This window comes from Myripristis murdjan, chromosome 10 (assembly GCF_902150065.1).
Source record: "Myripristis murdjan chromosome 10, fMyrMur1.1, whole genome shotgun sequence".
NCBI classification, from domain to species: domain Eukaryota; kingdom Metazoa; phylum Chordata; class Actinopteri; order Holocentriformes; family Holocentridae; genus Myripristis; species Myripristis murdjan.
Genome location: NC_043989.1, coordinates 24,488,493 through 24,502,523, shown reverse-complemented (window position 1 = coordinate 24,502,523; position 14,031 = coordinate 24,488,493). Strand labels below are relative to the sequence as shown.

General features: G+C 41.2%; 1 protein-coding gene across 1 annotated transcript in view; it reads right to left on the bottom strand.

Annotated features, from left to right (window-relative positions):
• Window positions 1–14,031, bottom strand: part of LOC115366287 (AF4/FMR2 family member 2-like) — a 65,341-nt gene that overhangs the window by 20,699 nt on the left and 30,611 nt on the right. Inside the window, exons 7-11 of the mRNA XM_030061642.1 lie at window positions 6,558–6,675; window positions 3,978–4,083; window positions 3,627–3,777; window positions 3,191–3,406; window positions 1,396–1,597 (exon numbers count right to left, since the gene is read on the bottom strand). Coding sequence (XP_029917502.1) covers window positions 1,396–1,597; window positions 3,191–3,406; window positions 3,627–3,777; window positions 3,978–4,083; window positions 6,558–6,675 — 793 coding nt within the window. The remainder of the gene's footprint in view (window positions 1–1,395; window positions 1,598–3,190; window positions 3,407–3,626; window positions 3,778–3,977; window positions 4,084–6,557; window positions 6,676–14,031) is intronic.

Sequence of the window (14,031 nt, the reverse complement as noted above, 5' to 3'; positions counted from 1 at the left end):
TTTATAGTCCCTTTATATTCTTTCTGTCCTTCTCTCTCTGTCTGGGTACATAAAGTCACTCAGAGTTAAGTGGGGAAATGATTTAAGTGATAATTCAGCTCCTTCTTTCTTTCTTTCTTTCTTTCTTTCTTTCTTTCTTTCTTTCTTTCTTTCTTTCTTTCTACTTGAAACCACATAATTTTCATAAACCATTAAACGTCAGCTCATTAAAGGATAACACAATGATTCCCTTCTCTCTCTTTGCCTGTTTGCCTGTCTCTCTGTTTCTATAACACCAGTCAGAGTTGAGCCATAATAGTCATGTAATAATGAATTTTTTATGCTGTCAAGTTTTATGACTTCAGCAAATCACCCAGAGACTATGAGGATGAACAGATTATTATGGGATACATGGACAGTGGTTATCTAACATGCGTGGAGGACTTGGACTCGAGTATTTTGTCATATTCCAGATGCACACTGCGGAAAGGAAACTCCCCTAATGTGCTTGCTTTGGGTAGAAGGCCTGTATTCCCGTTGTGTATTTTACTCAGCTAATGTCCTCTTTCCACCAGAAACTCTCATTTGGATGAATATGGGATTGCTGGAAAACAAAACTGTTTATTTTGCCTTGGAACTGAAATCCATCCCCATCAGATGAAGACCGTAGGCTTTGAAGCTCTTGGAAATGACCTTTTTCTTTTTTTCTTTTTTCTTTTTTCTTTTCTTTCTTTTTTTTTTTTTATTTTTTACCTTGCCTGTTTTTAAGGCTTCCCACCCAACCATAAAGCTGGGTTTATTGTAAGCTCTAAGAAACCCAGAGACAAATAATTTGTACTGTAGAATACTTCCAGCGCCAAAATAAACCAGCCGGCCTGCATTTAAAAGCAAAGGATTTTTCAAAGGCTGGATATCTCGGTTCAGGATAAATCTCTTCTGCAGGCGCACACAGACACAGGAACAGCCAGCCATCGGGGTTACACTCAGTTCACTTCATCCAAATTAGGAAGTGGACTACCTTTTAATGTGCTGCGGCATGCGAACCATTTCAACATTAATAAGTCATGAGAATTAACACACTGATCCGGAGACAATAGTATCTAAACAAACTAGATTTCACATTGTCAGTCAGCTGGATTTGGTGGGTTTCTGGGAAATGTGACATGAGGTAGAGGCCAGTCATCTCAACCATGCTGCCATTTGTTTACAGTAATTATACAAAATAATCACTCTAAATTTCACCATAATGTAGTGATTTTTAAAATGCTCCTTGAAGCACCTTGATCATTAAAATGCCATGATTGTCTTTTCCAACTGATTCAGTAAACACAGTTTCTTCATGTTCACTGAAGTTGAGCTGTGATTGTTTTTAACCTGAACTCTGCTGGCCCCCCGACCAAACCTCCAATCACTCACCTGGTTTACACTCACAGCAGGGATTGTCATAGGGGTTTGTTGTATCGATGAAGGGTTAGTGACTGTGTTGTTAGCGTTGGCAGCACCACGAGGCTCTTTCCTGGGGGCTGTTTTCCCGCTGGGGGGTTTGGTGCGTTGCCTGGGGGGGTTCGGATGCTCCAGGGAGGGGGGAGGCAACAGGTCCTTGTCCCGAGCTGCAGGGCTGGAGGGATAAAGCAGAGTCACAAATACAAATCAGCAGGATTTAAAGGCATGGAGAGACCAAGTCAGTGAACCCACAGCTGCTGCAGTGGAGCTTTACAGTGGACACAGTGGCGGATGATGGAGTTCCCAGAGTGAATGTGTGTAATTTTGAAAAAAATAAAACACAAACAATGTAAAAATATTTAAGGACTGAAGAAAGAGCACACACATTTCTTTGGATTACTATTTATCGCACATTTTTACGCTATATTTTTAGATTCAATTTGTGTTTACTTCTTTGTATTTGTGTTTACTTCTTGTATTGTTCTCGGCTTGACCGGGATTCAGTGCTTAATTTCGTACCTCCTCATGTGCATGTATGTGTTGTTGGTATGACAATAAAGAATCCTTGAATCCTTGGATACACAAAGATTAAGAAAGAGGTGATGAGGGAGAAAAAAGGGGCAAAAGGAAGTTAAGTTAGTTCTCTTTGACCGAATATCAATTAATTGTAGTTATATTGCCACATATACAATTAACACACCTCTGTTTTTTTACCCAGCTGCCCAACACCTTCATGAATCATTATTCTCTGCTGTGCTTTCCTCAGTCATTGTGCTTTTACCCTGTGCTGATTATGGAAAAGATTTTCCCTAAGGGGACAATAAATGTACTAACTAACTAACTAATCAATAAGAAATTTGCAAATTTTGTTTTCACCCCCCTCTTATACCAGACAGAGGCTGAATGATCAAATAGTAACTGTATTGCAGCCACATCCTAATTAGTTTCGGTTTCCGGCTGAGCCAGTTTAGATGAGAAACGGTATAGAAAAGCCGACTTCCTCTGGCTGCAAATGTTCCCACCACTTTAATGTCACTGATCAAAAGGACGACAAGAACACTGACCGGTAATGAGTAATATTACTTTTGAAATGAATACTGAGTAATGAGGAAGGTCTTACTTTTTTGAATAATGAACCCAAACACTGCTGAGTTAATGTGGGACGGTCTCAGCTCTGTAACCTAGCAACGCCCCACAGAGCGCAGCACTGTTGTTTAGCAGAGTCAAATGAGGTTTTGGGATGCTGCCAAATGACTGATGGAAATCACATTCAGTTTACCCAAAATGCAAAGGAGGTACTACTTTGAAATGCTCAAGTTAAGTGGCCACTTGGTCAAGGGTGGAGCGGCCAAGTGGTTTGACAACAAGCCGTTTACTGGATTATAGGACCTGCTTTTCTGTCTCGGTGGCTTCACCCGCCCTTGCTTTTTCCTCAGATGTCACTTAATTCATTCAGCCTCCATGCTTCCCTCATTTGTTTTCTTTGTATCTGCCTTTTCCCCAATTTTTTCCCTTTTTATTTGTTATCCCTGCCACTCAGTAGCTGGGAGGGTATCATGCATTTGGTCGTGTGTGTCTGTCTGCAGCCACTCTCACATACTAGTGGATCTGCGAGCCTAATACTGTTTGTGCACAGCTGACTGTGTGATCAAGGACCTCTCGTGTTTGCAGTGATTCAAAACCTTTTAAAAAAAAAACTCATTTACACCTCAGCTGAATACTAACTTGTTTGTTTGTTTCTTTCTTTCTTTCTTTCATGCCTCCTCACCTGTGCTGGTTTGCTTTGTTCCATGTCTGGTTCGGATTATCCTCCAGACTGTTTGACCTGTCTGTCCGTCTGGGCTGCTTCTTCCCTGTTGTATTCCTCCTCAGGGTCGTGACCTCTGACCCTGACAACAACCCTGGCGACAGCCTCATCTTTGACCTCTGTCCCTCCGCTGAGGCCTTCTGGCTCAGCTTGGCCTTGGCCTTCTCTCTGCCGGGACTGTGGAGAATAAAAATTGATTTTTTTTTTTTTTTTTTTTTTGATGGTTGGAGGCAAAGATTTAGACAGAAAAGCCCCTTCAGTCAGTCAGTTTTCACTCTAATCTGTCTGTTTAGCCATCATCCATCCATTCATTTATTCACTCATTCATTCATCTATCAAACGGTGAAATTTGAACTGCACCAGTGCTTTTTGTTTATTTGTTCTACACAGCTCATACCAGAAGGCTCCCCTGGTGTCCTTGTGCTCGGCGGGCTGTGCAGGTGTTATGGGGGTGCTGGTGGCTCCGCAGGGCTTGGTCTTGGCAGCCACACCCACTCCTGGCGCCTCGCTGCCTGGGGAGAAAGTCTCCGGACCCTGGGTGACAGAGCCTGGGCCGCAGGGTTAACCAGTGAATTTCATTTTTGTAAATATTTGTCCCATTTATAACAAGCTTTTACCTGCACTCCGAACTATGTAAATATACACACTTTACTGTAAATTGCACTGAAGTTCAATCCCCGTGGAGTTTAACCGATAGACACACTGGCATTGACTTTCCCTTTACGATACATACAGTGTGTGTGCCCACCTGTGTCATGATGCTCTTGCTGTGGGGGCACCAGGGGTTTGGTCTGAGCCTGGACTTTGTTCAACCAGCTGTCCAGCTGCCACTTGTTGGTGGAGGGAGGCTCCGGCTTTGGTAGAGGGTTTGAGTGCGATGAGTGGTGGAGGAGGGAAGGGGAGAAGGAAACAATGAAAAGGAGAGAAAAGAGAAAGAACAGAGGAGTTGTATAAAACTACCAAATAAATCCTCTTATCTGTCACACAACATCTCATAATATATATCACTCAAAAACTCGAAGGAAATGTAAGTTGTTTTGCTTACTTTTACTGCCTCTTATGGGGAAGTCAACATCAAAAGTATTTTTCTTGCAGTCATAAATCAATTAAATGCTTATCTTTTTTGACAGACCACAGGTGTCTATACTTGTCTCTTAGCAAATGCTTTTCAGGAAGACGGGAAAGCAGCTCCATTTATCCTTTATAACACCAGAAAATAGTTATTTTGCAATAGATGATTGCTTTAGCAAAATTAACAATTACCAGCAAATACTGAAAAAAACATATAATTTCAATTTTATTGCACTAAACAGCGCAAGCACTGCAATTATTAACAACCGCCCACTTGATCACCCATTTCCTCCTTCCCTCACTCACTCAGTGTCACAAACACACTCCTTCAAACACACACAACACGCACACACATACACAGACACACACACACAGACACATGCTCACTCACTCACTCTCAATCTCTCTCTCTTCCCCACACACAGATAACCGTTATGAAATCTTAAATGTGCAATAAATTGGCAATCAGCCATTCATTTACACTCTGCTGCACAAAATGTTACCGTGCGCCGCTCATTACCGTGATGTGGCTTGTTTTTACGTGTGTGTGACTCACGATGCATCATGTATGTTTGGAGGCAGGACGTTCAGACTGAAAGCTCCAGAGAGATGACTGGTCTTTTCATCTTTTTTCTTCCTTCTCTGAGCTTCTCTCTCTCTCTCATGTGTCTGACTAACTCCATGAAACCAGTCAGCGTCGAGCCATTATAATAATGTGACAATTCAGTTTTCTGCTGTGGAGTTTTACGACTTTAACAAACCACCCAGAAACTGCGGGAACAAAGAGACCATTTATACTGTACCAGCACACACACACACACACACACACACACACATGGGCCAGCGTACTGCACATGGTGAGTGATGGTGAACCAGTTAGAGAAAATAAAAAAAGGCAATGAAAGTGCATTTGTCACTTCAGGAAATGTAAACAGAAATTGGAGACACTTGTCAGAGCCGGAGACATCCTTGACATTATATTAGCAACATGCTTTACCATCACTTGTTGAAAGGTTGTTTACTTGGCCTCCTGTGGGATTTTAGCGACAGGGAGAAAAAAAAAAAAACCTTACCTCTGCCTTTTGCAAAAAAAAGAAACAGGGGAAAATGAGATTTTGACGCTTGGCGCAAAGAAAGCCATGCATGACTCCTCTGATGATAGGTGTCTCCAACCTGGGTTTAGAAATATGCATGGCACACGTGCGCTTTTGTTGTGTACTGAAGAAATTCATCTCGCCTGATGCTAAGAAAAATATATCTCTTCTTGTTCCAAGTGCTGTGACTCCAACATATGTGGACATGCTTTTCTGCCAGTGACAGAAAATTAACAGGATTTTCTCTAGAATCTCTTTTTGCAGTACTTTTTACAATTTATTTTTCAGTGAACAAACGAAGTGTTGTCAGCGTTCAGCTTGAAGGTAATGAAAGAAACACCTTAATGAGCCATTTGTGTGTTTTAGCTGATTTTTCTTCATATATACTTTACATTACTATCAACCATTTTCCAAAGTATAAATACTGTTTTTGATGTTTGAATGTGTTTTTCAGACGTGAAAGGTAGCCATTTGTTTCCATTCATTTCAGTGCAGCGTGAAAATCAGCTTGCGGAGGCCTGAAAGTTGCTCGAGATACGTAATCCATCACAGTTACCATCCTGTCCGGCTCTTGTTTTGTCAGTTACTTTATCATCGTGTTAGTTTAATGCCTGCATTGATTTGAGAAGTGTGCACGTCTTCTGGTGCATTCACACGCTGCTGGGAAGCTTAGACATCCAGGACTTCAAAGCCGGCTGCCAAAATGTGTTGCATTCAGGCGCCAAATTGTTGGAAAATCAAATCCAGGAGATAAATGATCAGCGAACATGGGTTTCGTGAAAAGGAGGATTTGTATTTGGCTTTGTCTTGCTCTAGAAAGTTGTGATAGACAGTCTGGATAATTACCAAGTAGGGAATTTATTTATTTATTTATTTATTTATTTTTAAATTCTCATTCTCATTCTTTGAAAAAAATTGGTAGTAATGTAAAGTATACATACTTAACTCAACCTCCAAAAATCTTATCTGCCTCTTGTTTTCAACAGTGTACTACTGTTGTGCTTAGACAATAAACATAATTTTAGTTTTTATGCAACTGCGCATCTCATTTAGATAAAAATGAACCACTGACGGGTTGATTTACACATGCACACACACACACGATCCATTCCCAGCATGCACAAATAACACGCACACACAAATACACACAATTTATACGATACCTCTGGAGTGTTGGTGCGGGAGGCCGGGTTATACTCGCTGTCACTAGAGCTGCTCTCTGATTCGTCTGTGTCCGACTCTGAGCTGCTCTCTGATTCGCTGCTGCTCCCGGACGCTCCACTGGAGATAGATAGATAGATAGATTTGTTACATATTGTAATTAATCCTTAATATGTTATTAATAATTTATTTTTACCCCACAGAAGGTCATAACATCTAGATTTACACTCCCTTGACTTCCATGTAGTTGGGCACACAGTGTTAGTCCTTAGTAAACACAAACTAGCATGCATGAATCTTTCATAGCCTTAAAAGTTGCATGTACAGAGTGCTCCGCTCCGCTCCACTCTGCAACCGCCTCCATTCACCTCCATGTAACACAGCCTCCCTCAGAGCCCCTGAACCCCTCTGTAGGCTCAACATCATGACCGCTCCTTGCACAGTGATGGACACTGTGAGCAGAGGTACTTAGCATACATGGTATATGCTTTTCTATTTGACATTATCTGGTTTACATCCCTTACAATCCAAGGCTGAATTTTGTTTCTTTGAAATTTTGCCCCAAGCATCTTTGGGCCACTGCAAGTCTTCTGCATTCATAAATTCACATTTTCCACAACATTTTCATAATGAAGTAAGGTGATATAACAACCTTTTGAGAGGGCTATCAAAACATGTGATTACACTAATCCACTGCTATTGGCCCTCTAGATAGATAGATAGATAGATAGATAGACAGGCAGATAAATGAATGAATTAATGACTAAATGCTAACTAAATAAATATGAAGAAGACTTTTTTTTTTCAAATATGAAAATGATTTACAATATTTAACATATAACAAATTTGAAAAAAAAAAAAAAAACATACTGAAAGAAAAAGAGAAGAAAAATGCAATCCATAAAGACCAAAATAACAATTTTAAAATCATTTCTGAATGAAATAAAGGGAATTTCATTCAGCTGTCACAGGGTTAAACACAAATTACGTTCATTAAAACCTCTTTGACAGTAGCAGGCAGAGTAGGGTTTTGTTTTTGGAGAGTGGAACCTGCAGGCAGTCTGCCAGCAGCTCAGTGATGCCGTGACGAAATGACAGCGTGGGCTTCAGGAGGTTAAATTCATCACTGAGCCGATACAGACATTAATGTGCTGGTTGTGCTGTTCACCTGTGAAAACAATGACAGGAGCAGCCAGCCACCTTTGTCCCCGTTTAGTGACAGTGAAGCCTTGTGACACAATAACACACGTATAATAAACGGCTGTTAATAAACACATGCACACGCTGTATTGAACCGGCTCAATTGTTGGTTCATCTTCTGTGCTGCTTTGATTGGCTGTTTATTCATCCATCCTCCCAGAGTCCTTTGAAACGGCCTCCTGTGAGGCAGCACAGCCGCTCCCCGCACTTAAAACACACACAAACACCGACTGTCTCTCTCGCTCTCACACACTCACACACACACACAGAAATTGCAATTGTGTGTAGCTCTCTCTCTCTCTTTCTGTGTGCGTGTGTGTGTGTGTGTATGCACTGTGTGTGTATGTGTGTGTGTGTGTGTGTGTGTGTGTGTGAGAGAGAGAGAGAGTGTGTAATTTCAGTTCAAGGCTGCCATCACAGCAGGCACCAATCTGTGTGAGCAGTCAAGCAGCAAATCCATCAACTGCTCCTCAGGCAACACACACACACACACACACACACACACACACACACACACACACACACAGTGGCGGATACTGTATGAATGCAGTCTCTGCCCTCTTTTTCCTCTTCCATCATTACTCATCTCTTCTCTCTCTCTCTCTCCCTCCCTCTGTCTCTCAATTTCAATTAAATTTTCACCTCAGCTTGCTCTCTTAGCATCAAAGCTGGAAAAATACTGGCGATGTGAGTTTAAGTCTGTGTGAATGTGTGTGTGTGTGTGTGTGTGTGTGTGTGTGTGTGTGTGTGCGTCTTCGCCTTGCCTATAGAAGACGCGGTTCCTGTGTATTCATCTTCCCTACACAGACCCTCCACCGTGCCACGACCACCAGCAGTCTGACTGAAAGTTGTTGTTGTGTGTTGGAAAACAAAGAAGCATCAAAATGTGCGGCGCGTCTCCTACCCTCCCAGCGAGCAGGACACGCAAGATTTCCAAATTCAGCATCAAACACATAAACAGGCAAAAAAGCTTTGGGATAAAAACGATAAATGATGATGATCTATAATGCTGTATCAATAAGAAGGACAGGATATGTTAAATACTAAATTCAAATTGTTTTTGCAACTGTTTTGAACACATATCAAACTGATATCAAACTGATATCTAATTTATTTCTGTAATTCTCTCACTTGTTAAGTAATGTGATTATAGATAGAGCAGAAGAAATCCAGCATCTGAGTTAATCACTGCTAATTTTCAGGTAATTTTAGATTTTTTGCTTATTTTCTTGTAATTTTCTTGTAATTTATTGTCATTTGCTGAACACTGCTGAGCACATATATTTGACAGAAATGCAGTGAATTTAGGTTTCAAGGTCACAATCTTCTCATGCAAAGAAAAAGAGGAGAAAATCCTTTGAGTCATGAAATTGTCAGCTGTGGTATTTAGCCATGCTATCGTTTCTATTCTAAAAGTAGACATTGTGAAGTGCTGCTGGTGTAAAACACGTCACTAAACGTCGGCCGCACTCCAGTGAGGGAATGTCTGGGAGAATGCAAAATACAGGGAGTTTTATTTGATGAGAGGCTTAATAATACCTGTGTTACTCGTTTGGCATTATCTTGAATGTAACTAGGTTATTTATATGTAAAAGTTGCATACTGTAGCTTTAATGTATCCTCCCACTGTAATGGGGGAATAGACCTTAGCAGCCACTTTGACATGAAATAGCAGGTTAACACGGGTTTCTCTAATGACATTAATGAAGGTTCAGTTCCACTCAGGTCGGACAGATCCAGGCTCCTGAAAAGAAAAGACTCTCCTACACTTAAATGGAACAGAACCTTCATTAATGCCATTAGTAACCTGCGTTTACCTCCTTTTTCATGTCAAGATGGCTGCCGTGAAAAAGCTCTATTTGCATGTCCATGCATCCATATTTCCTTGTGATTTGTTTCTGTCATATTTGCAGCCGCGTTACCTTACAGCACAGTGCATGTGTGCTTTATGTCACGGCTGCTGAAACACCAATTTTATTAGATAAACTTTAATATGCCAAGGGGTAAATTAGTACTGTAGCCAAGCGCATAAAAGCAAAAATTTATATGAAACAAGGCTACACTAGCAATATACCACACATCACATGATATATCCAGTCGAGGGAGTGGGTCATATGCATCTCTGAAAGCGTCTGTGATGTGTGTGCGTGTGCTGATTGTGTGTTCATCAGCTCCTCCCGCCTCCCGACAAGCCAACAGAAAAGGCTCTGTGTATTAAAATCATTGGTAGTGAGGGATATCAGGCAATCAGATGTCAGGCATTGGAACATGGCAGCTTGGCATTATTTGCTGTCAAACAAAAATGTCTGTTTTTTCCTGAACAGACTCATACATGGATTACTGGAGCGCTGAGGTGGAGATACCAGACAGATAGTGAAAACATATCCTGGACTTTTTAGCCTCAGTCTGGGTTTTGTCCTTCATCGCCCTTTTTTTTCTGTTTTTTTGTCATCTAACTGGAGTCCTTTGAGTCAGCAGCAGCTTTGTGTTGTGGAGGGGACTCATTACTCATTCCTGATTCAAACCCCTCCCCCCCGAAAAAGACAGAGATCATTGACCAGAGAGTGCTGCAACTATGCTGAATTTTTATTCATCTGTCAAAATGCCACACTCTTGAAAGGACAAACAGCTCCTGAGTGGCACGTCTGATGTCCTTCCTGCTGTCAGAGTGCATGTAGCACCACACACCACACCAGCCTGCCACCTGCCTCAAACATTCATAGTAAACACTGTAGGGGGTTACAACAATTATTTTGTTAGATACATAGAAAATAACTGAATTCAATATAATATAAGCAACTTGCACCTTTTCTTGGTGATTCACAATGAGTCACAGATACAAATGGTCATTGTCCCACACAAAACACACATTTGTCCAAAGTGTGTCATAGTCCCATGAGTCCAGATGCTGTCCAGTCCCAAAATGCCTAAAGAAAGCTGGGCAGCATCAGCTATTGATTTAAAAGTTACTACAATTCTCCAATAATCCAGTGATCCAATGGATCCATCCAATAATCATTCACTCATTTACCTAATATATTGCTAAGAAGAAGAGATTCATTCATTTTCAGCTGGCCTCCAGTACATTAGCTATTTTCGGGATAAGTAGTCTGTTAGCCAAAATGTATTACTAGCCTTATTTTTTCCAAGTTTTAATAAACTCAACAGCTGTTGCCCAAGCTGTTACTTTGCTAGCTCAGTCTAGTTGTGACTAAAATCCTTGCCAGCAACAATAGTATTTGTCACACATATTTAGCAATTTCAGTTGCACATATCTAGCTGCACATACTACAGCGTACATAACATGAGCAAGCAGCAGCCAGCATGACAGTGTCATGAAGTTTCAAATTCTAGTGGTTGTAGCTTTAGGCCAGGTGGCGCAAAACGGTTAATTCACCTTTAAATTGTTGGATGTACTGTAGATAATTTTTACTTATCTGCTTTTTAAGTGAAATGGCTGTAGTTAAAAAGTCAGAGGTAAGCAGGAGTGTCTTCCCCTCCTCATGGGACTGCTAGTTTATTGCTGTGTAAATCTGTTGGATTCTGGCAACCAAATCCAGTGACTGGCTTCGATGGAAGCCTCAGATTAAAGCAGATAATGAGTGTGAGTGTGTGTGAGTGTGTGTGAAAGCCCTGCCCCTGGCTCACTTTCCTTTTCAGGACTCGGTCATCATCTAAATCAACGATCTAATATTCAACTCGACTGCCAACAGCAGAATTAGAAGAGTTAGAATGTAATACACAGAAGGACAAGAATGTGGCTGGATATTTTAAATAAACGTCTTTGATATTTCACTAGAGAATGAAACATGATACCTAAATCATAATGCAAGAGTAAATTTCAGCCAATCAAATTTCAGAATAGCATTATATTTTGACCATAGCTTTTTTTTTTTTTTTTAATAATGCAATTAAGTTTGAAAAGTGGTGGGTAGTTATTTTTGTGTCTTTACTTTGTGTAATGAATAACATAAATCTGAAGTATGGGAAGTACTCATATTAGTAGTGAGTGTGGTTCTTCATTTCCTATGTCTTTTTTGCCATACAGACACAAGAGATATTGTGCCCATATGAGGTCCATCTAACATTATTGTAAACACAAAACAGAAATATAAGGAGTATGTACAAATTGATTGACTACAAGTCTCTTTTTTCTTCAGTGTTTCAAATAAGTCTCTGTCTCCCTGCCTCTGTGTTTCTTGTATTAGTGTTGTTTATTGAAGACACTGAGCCTTCACTTTCTTCTCCCTCTGAGTGTTTGTGTGTGTGTGTGTGTGTGTGTGTGTGCATGTTGCATAAGTAGCATTGATAAGACTTACAAAATAGCCTTTGTCAGATCTTTCGACTCCAGCAGAGGCTTTTGTGTCTGTCTGTGTATTTGTGTGATAAAATCACAAACACCACGGGGGAAATGAAAGCCTTACAGCCTTAACAAAATGATCTGTTGGTTTGATATGTCCAATGGGCCTCAGAAGATCCACATGACACAGATGTTTACTTATGGGGTGCCGCTAACAGGCTAGGATTGCAAGCGGTTCGGCTTTTGTATTGAAGTTTTGCAGTAGCTTTACAAATCTCACAGCATCAACCACTGGAAACAACATGGAGGTCGAGTAGAGAATTTGCTATTTGCAAAATATGTCCAAGTATATAACAAATGAGAGATACCTGAAAAAGATTTGTGACGTAAGTGTAGGTCAGTCTTCAATGGAGAAAAGCAGGGTGTCTATTCTTTGAATAACAGTGGGTACAGACTACTGATTACATTCTTTAGATATTGTTGCAAATGTTGGAAACCAAGGAAACACAGGTTTACAGGCTTAATGTCAAACACAGGCTAAATGTCAAGACCATGCATCTTTACTGAGGACAGATATGCAATGTAGGAATGACACAGCTTGCTTTATGTTCCACGTGGGATGAGTTATTGGCCAGGAATGGTGCGTTTATACTCCTCCAGTGTCAGTGATCAATGTCAGGGTTTTCTGCCAAAGCATGCAGCTGTACATCCATTGCTTTTTCTTTGCCAGCTGCTGGAGAAAGAAACTGAGGTCATGAGTGAAACTTGTACAGAAATGTATAATATAAAGCTTGAATGCAACAAAAGATCCTGTGTCTATGTACGTGAAGATGTGCTCCTGCTCTTTTCTCCTCCTCCAGCAGCAGAGTCTTTGGGTTCAGTTCCACTACCTGCCTTCTCCTCTTGGCCTCCAGCTCATCCATCAAGCTCATTGGCGTCTTCCCACTTGAGTTAAAGGGTCTCGGTTTTAATATTCTTCAAGCTGCCCTTTTCTGTCAACTTTTCCTTGAGGAGCTCTGCCTCTTGGACCTCTTGCCCAGGGATGGTGTGCTGGTGGTCTTTAATGAGTTCCAGCGAGTCATTTTCTACCCACTTGTGGGCCACCATGGCCTCCCGTTGGTGTGAGAGTAGATTGCCTCTCTCTTCATCCCAGTGGATGTGGTTGGAGGCCAGATGATCTTTAGCCTCCTTTCTACTCATTCACATGCTGGGTGGCCTGGCCCTCGGCCAACTCTCTGTTTGCCTCGAGTCAAGACCTAAACAGCAATGTCTTCTTGAGATTGAGAGAACATACTACTGTTGGGGATTAAAAATTGACTTTGTGGTTATCCTGGGCAGCAAGCACCTCCTCTTTCTCAATGAGGAGAGGGTCTTTCTCTGTCTCTTATTGGGCCGTCAGAAAAGTTGTTCCTGAGTTGCATCAGTAACAGCCTGGCAAAACTTAATTTGACTCTGAGATAGCTGCCTTGCTAATCAAATGCAATCTTTTTTCCTAACTCTCACTGAGTCTTTAGGTATGAGATGGAGGCCTGACTCACCTGCAGCCTGAGTTCCTTTTTTTTTTTTTTTGGCCATTTCTACCTGCTTCTTGGGCAGACCAGGCCTTTTGAGAGGCAATGTCATGGTCTCTCTGTTGCTTTACAAGTCCTGGATAATGATAATTAGGTGCTCTGCCATTTCTCTGGGAGTTGTTCAGCCATTTCAAGTATAAAGATTCTTTAAACTGCTCAGCCTGTTAAGCTCTTCCTTCTCCTTTTCCATATTGGCTCTCTCAGTCTGGAGCTCATCAATTGCATCCTGCAGAGGGCTTCTCTTCAGTGGTAATCTCTTTTCAGATTTTCAATCTATGTAAGCTTTGCACTCATGACTATCTCAAGAGCCGTTGATATTATCTTTTCAGCCCTCACTATCGCTGCACGATGCATCCACCTTGGATTGCTGTAAGCTCATTGGTCCTTCTTCCTTCTCTTTCTGCT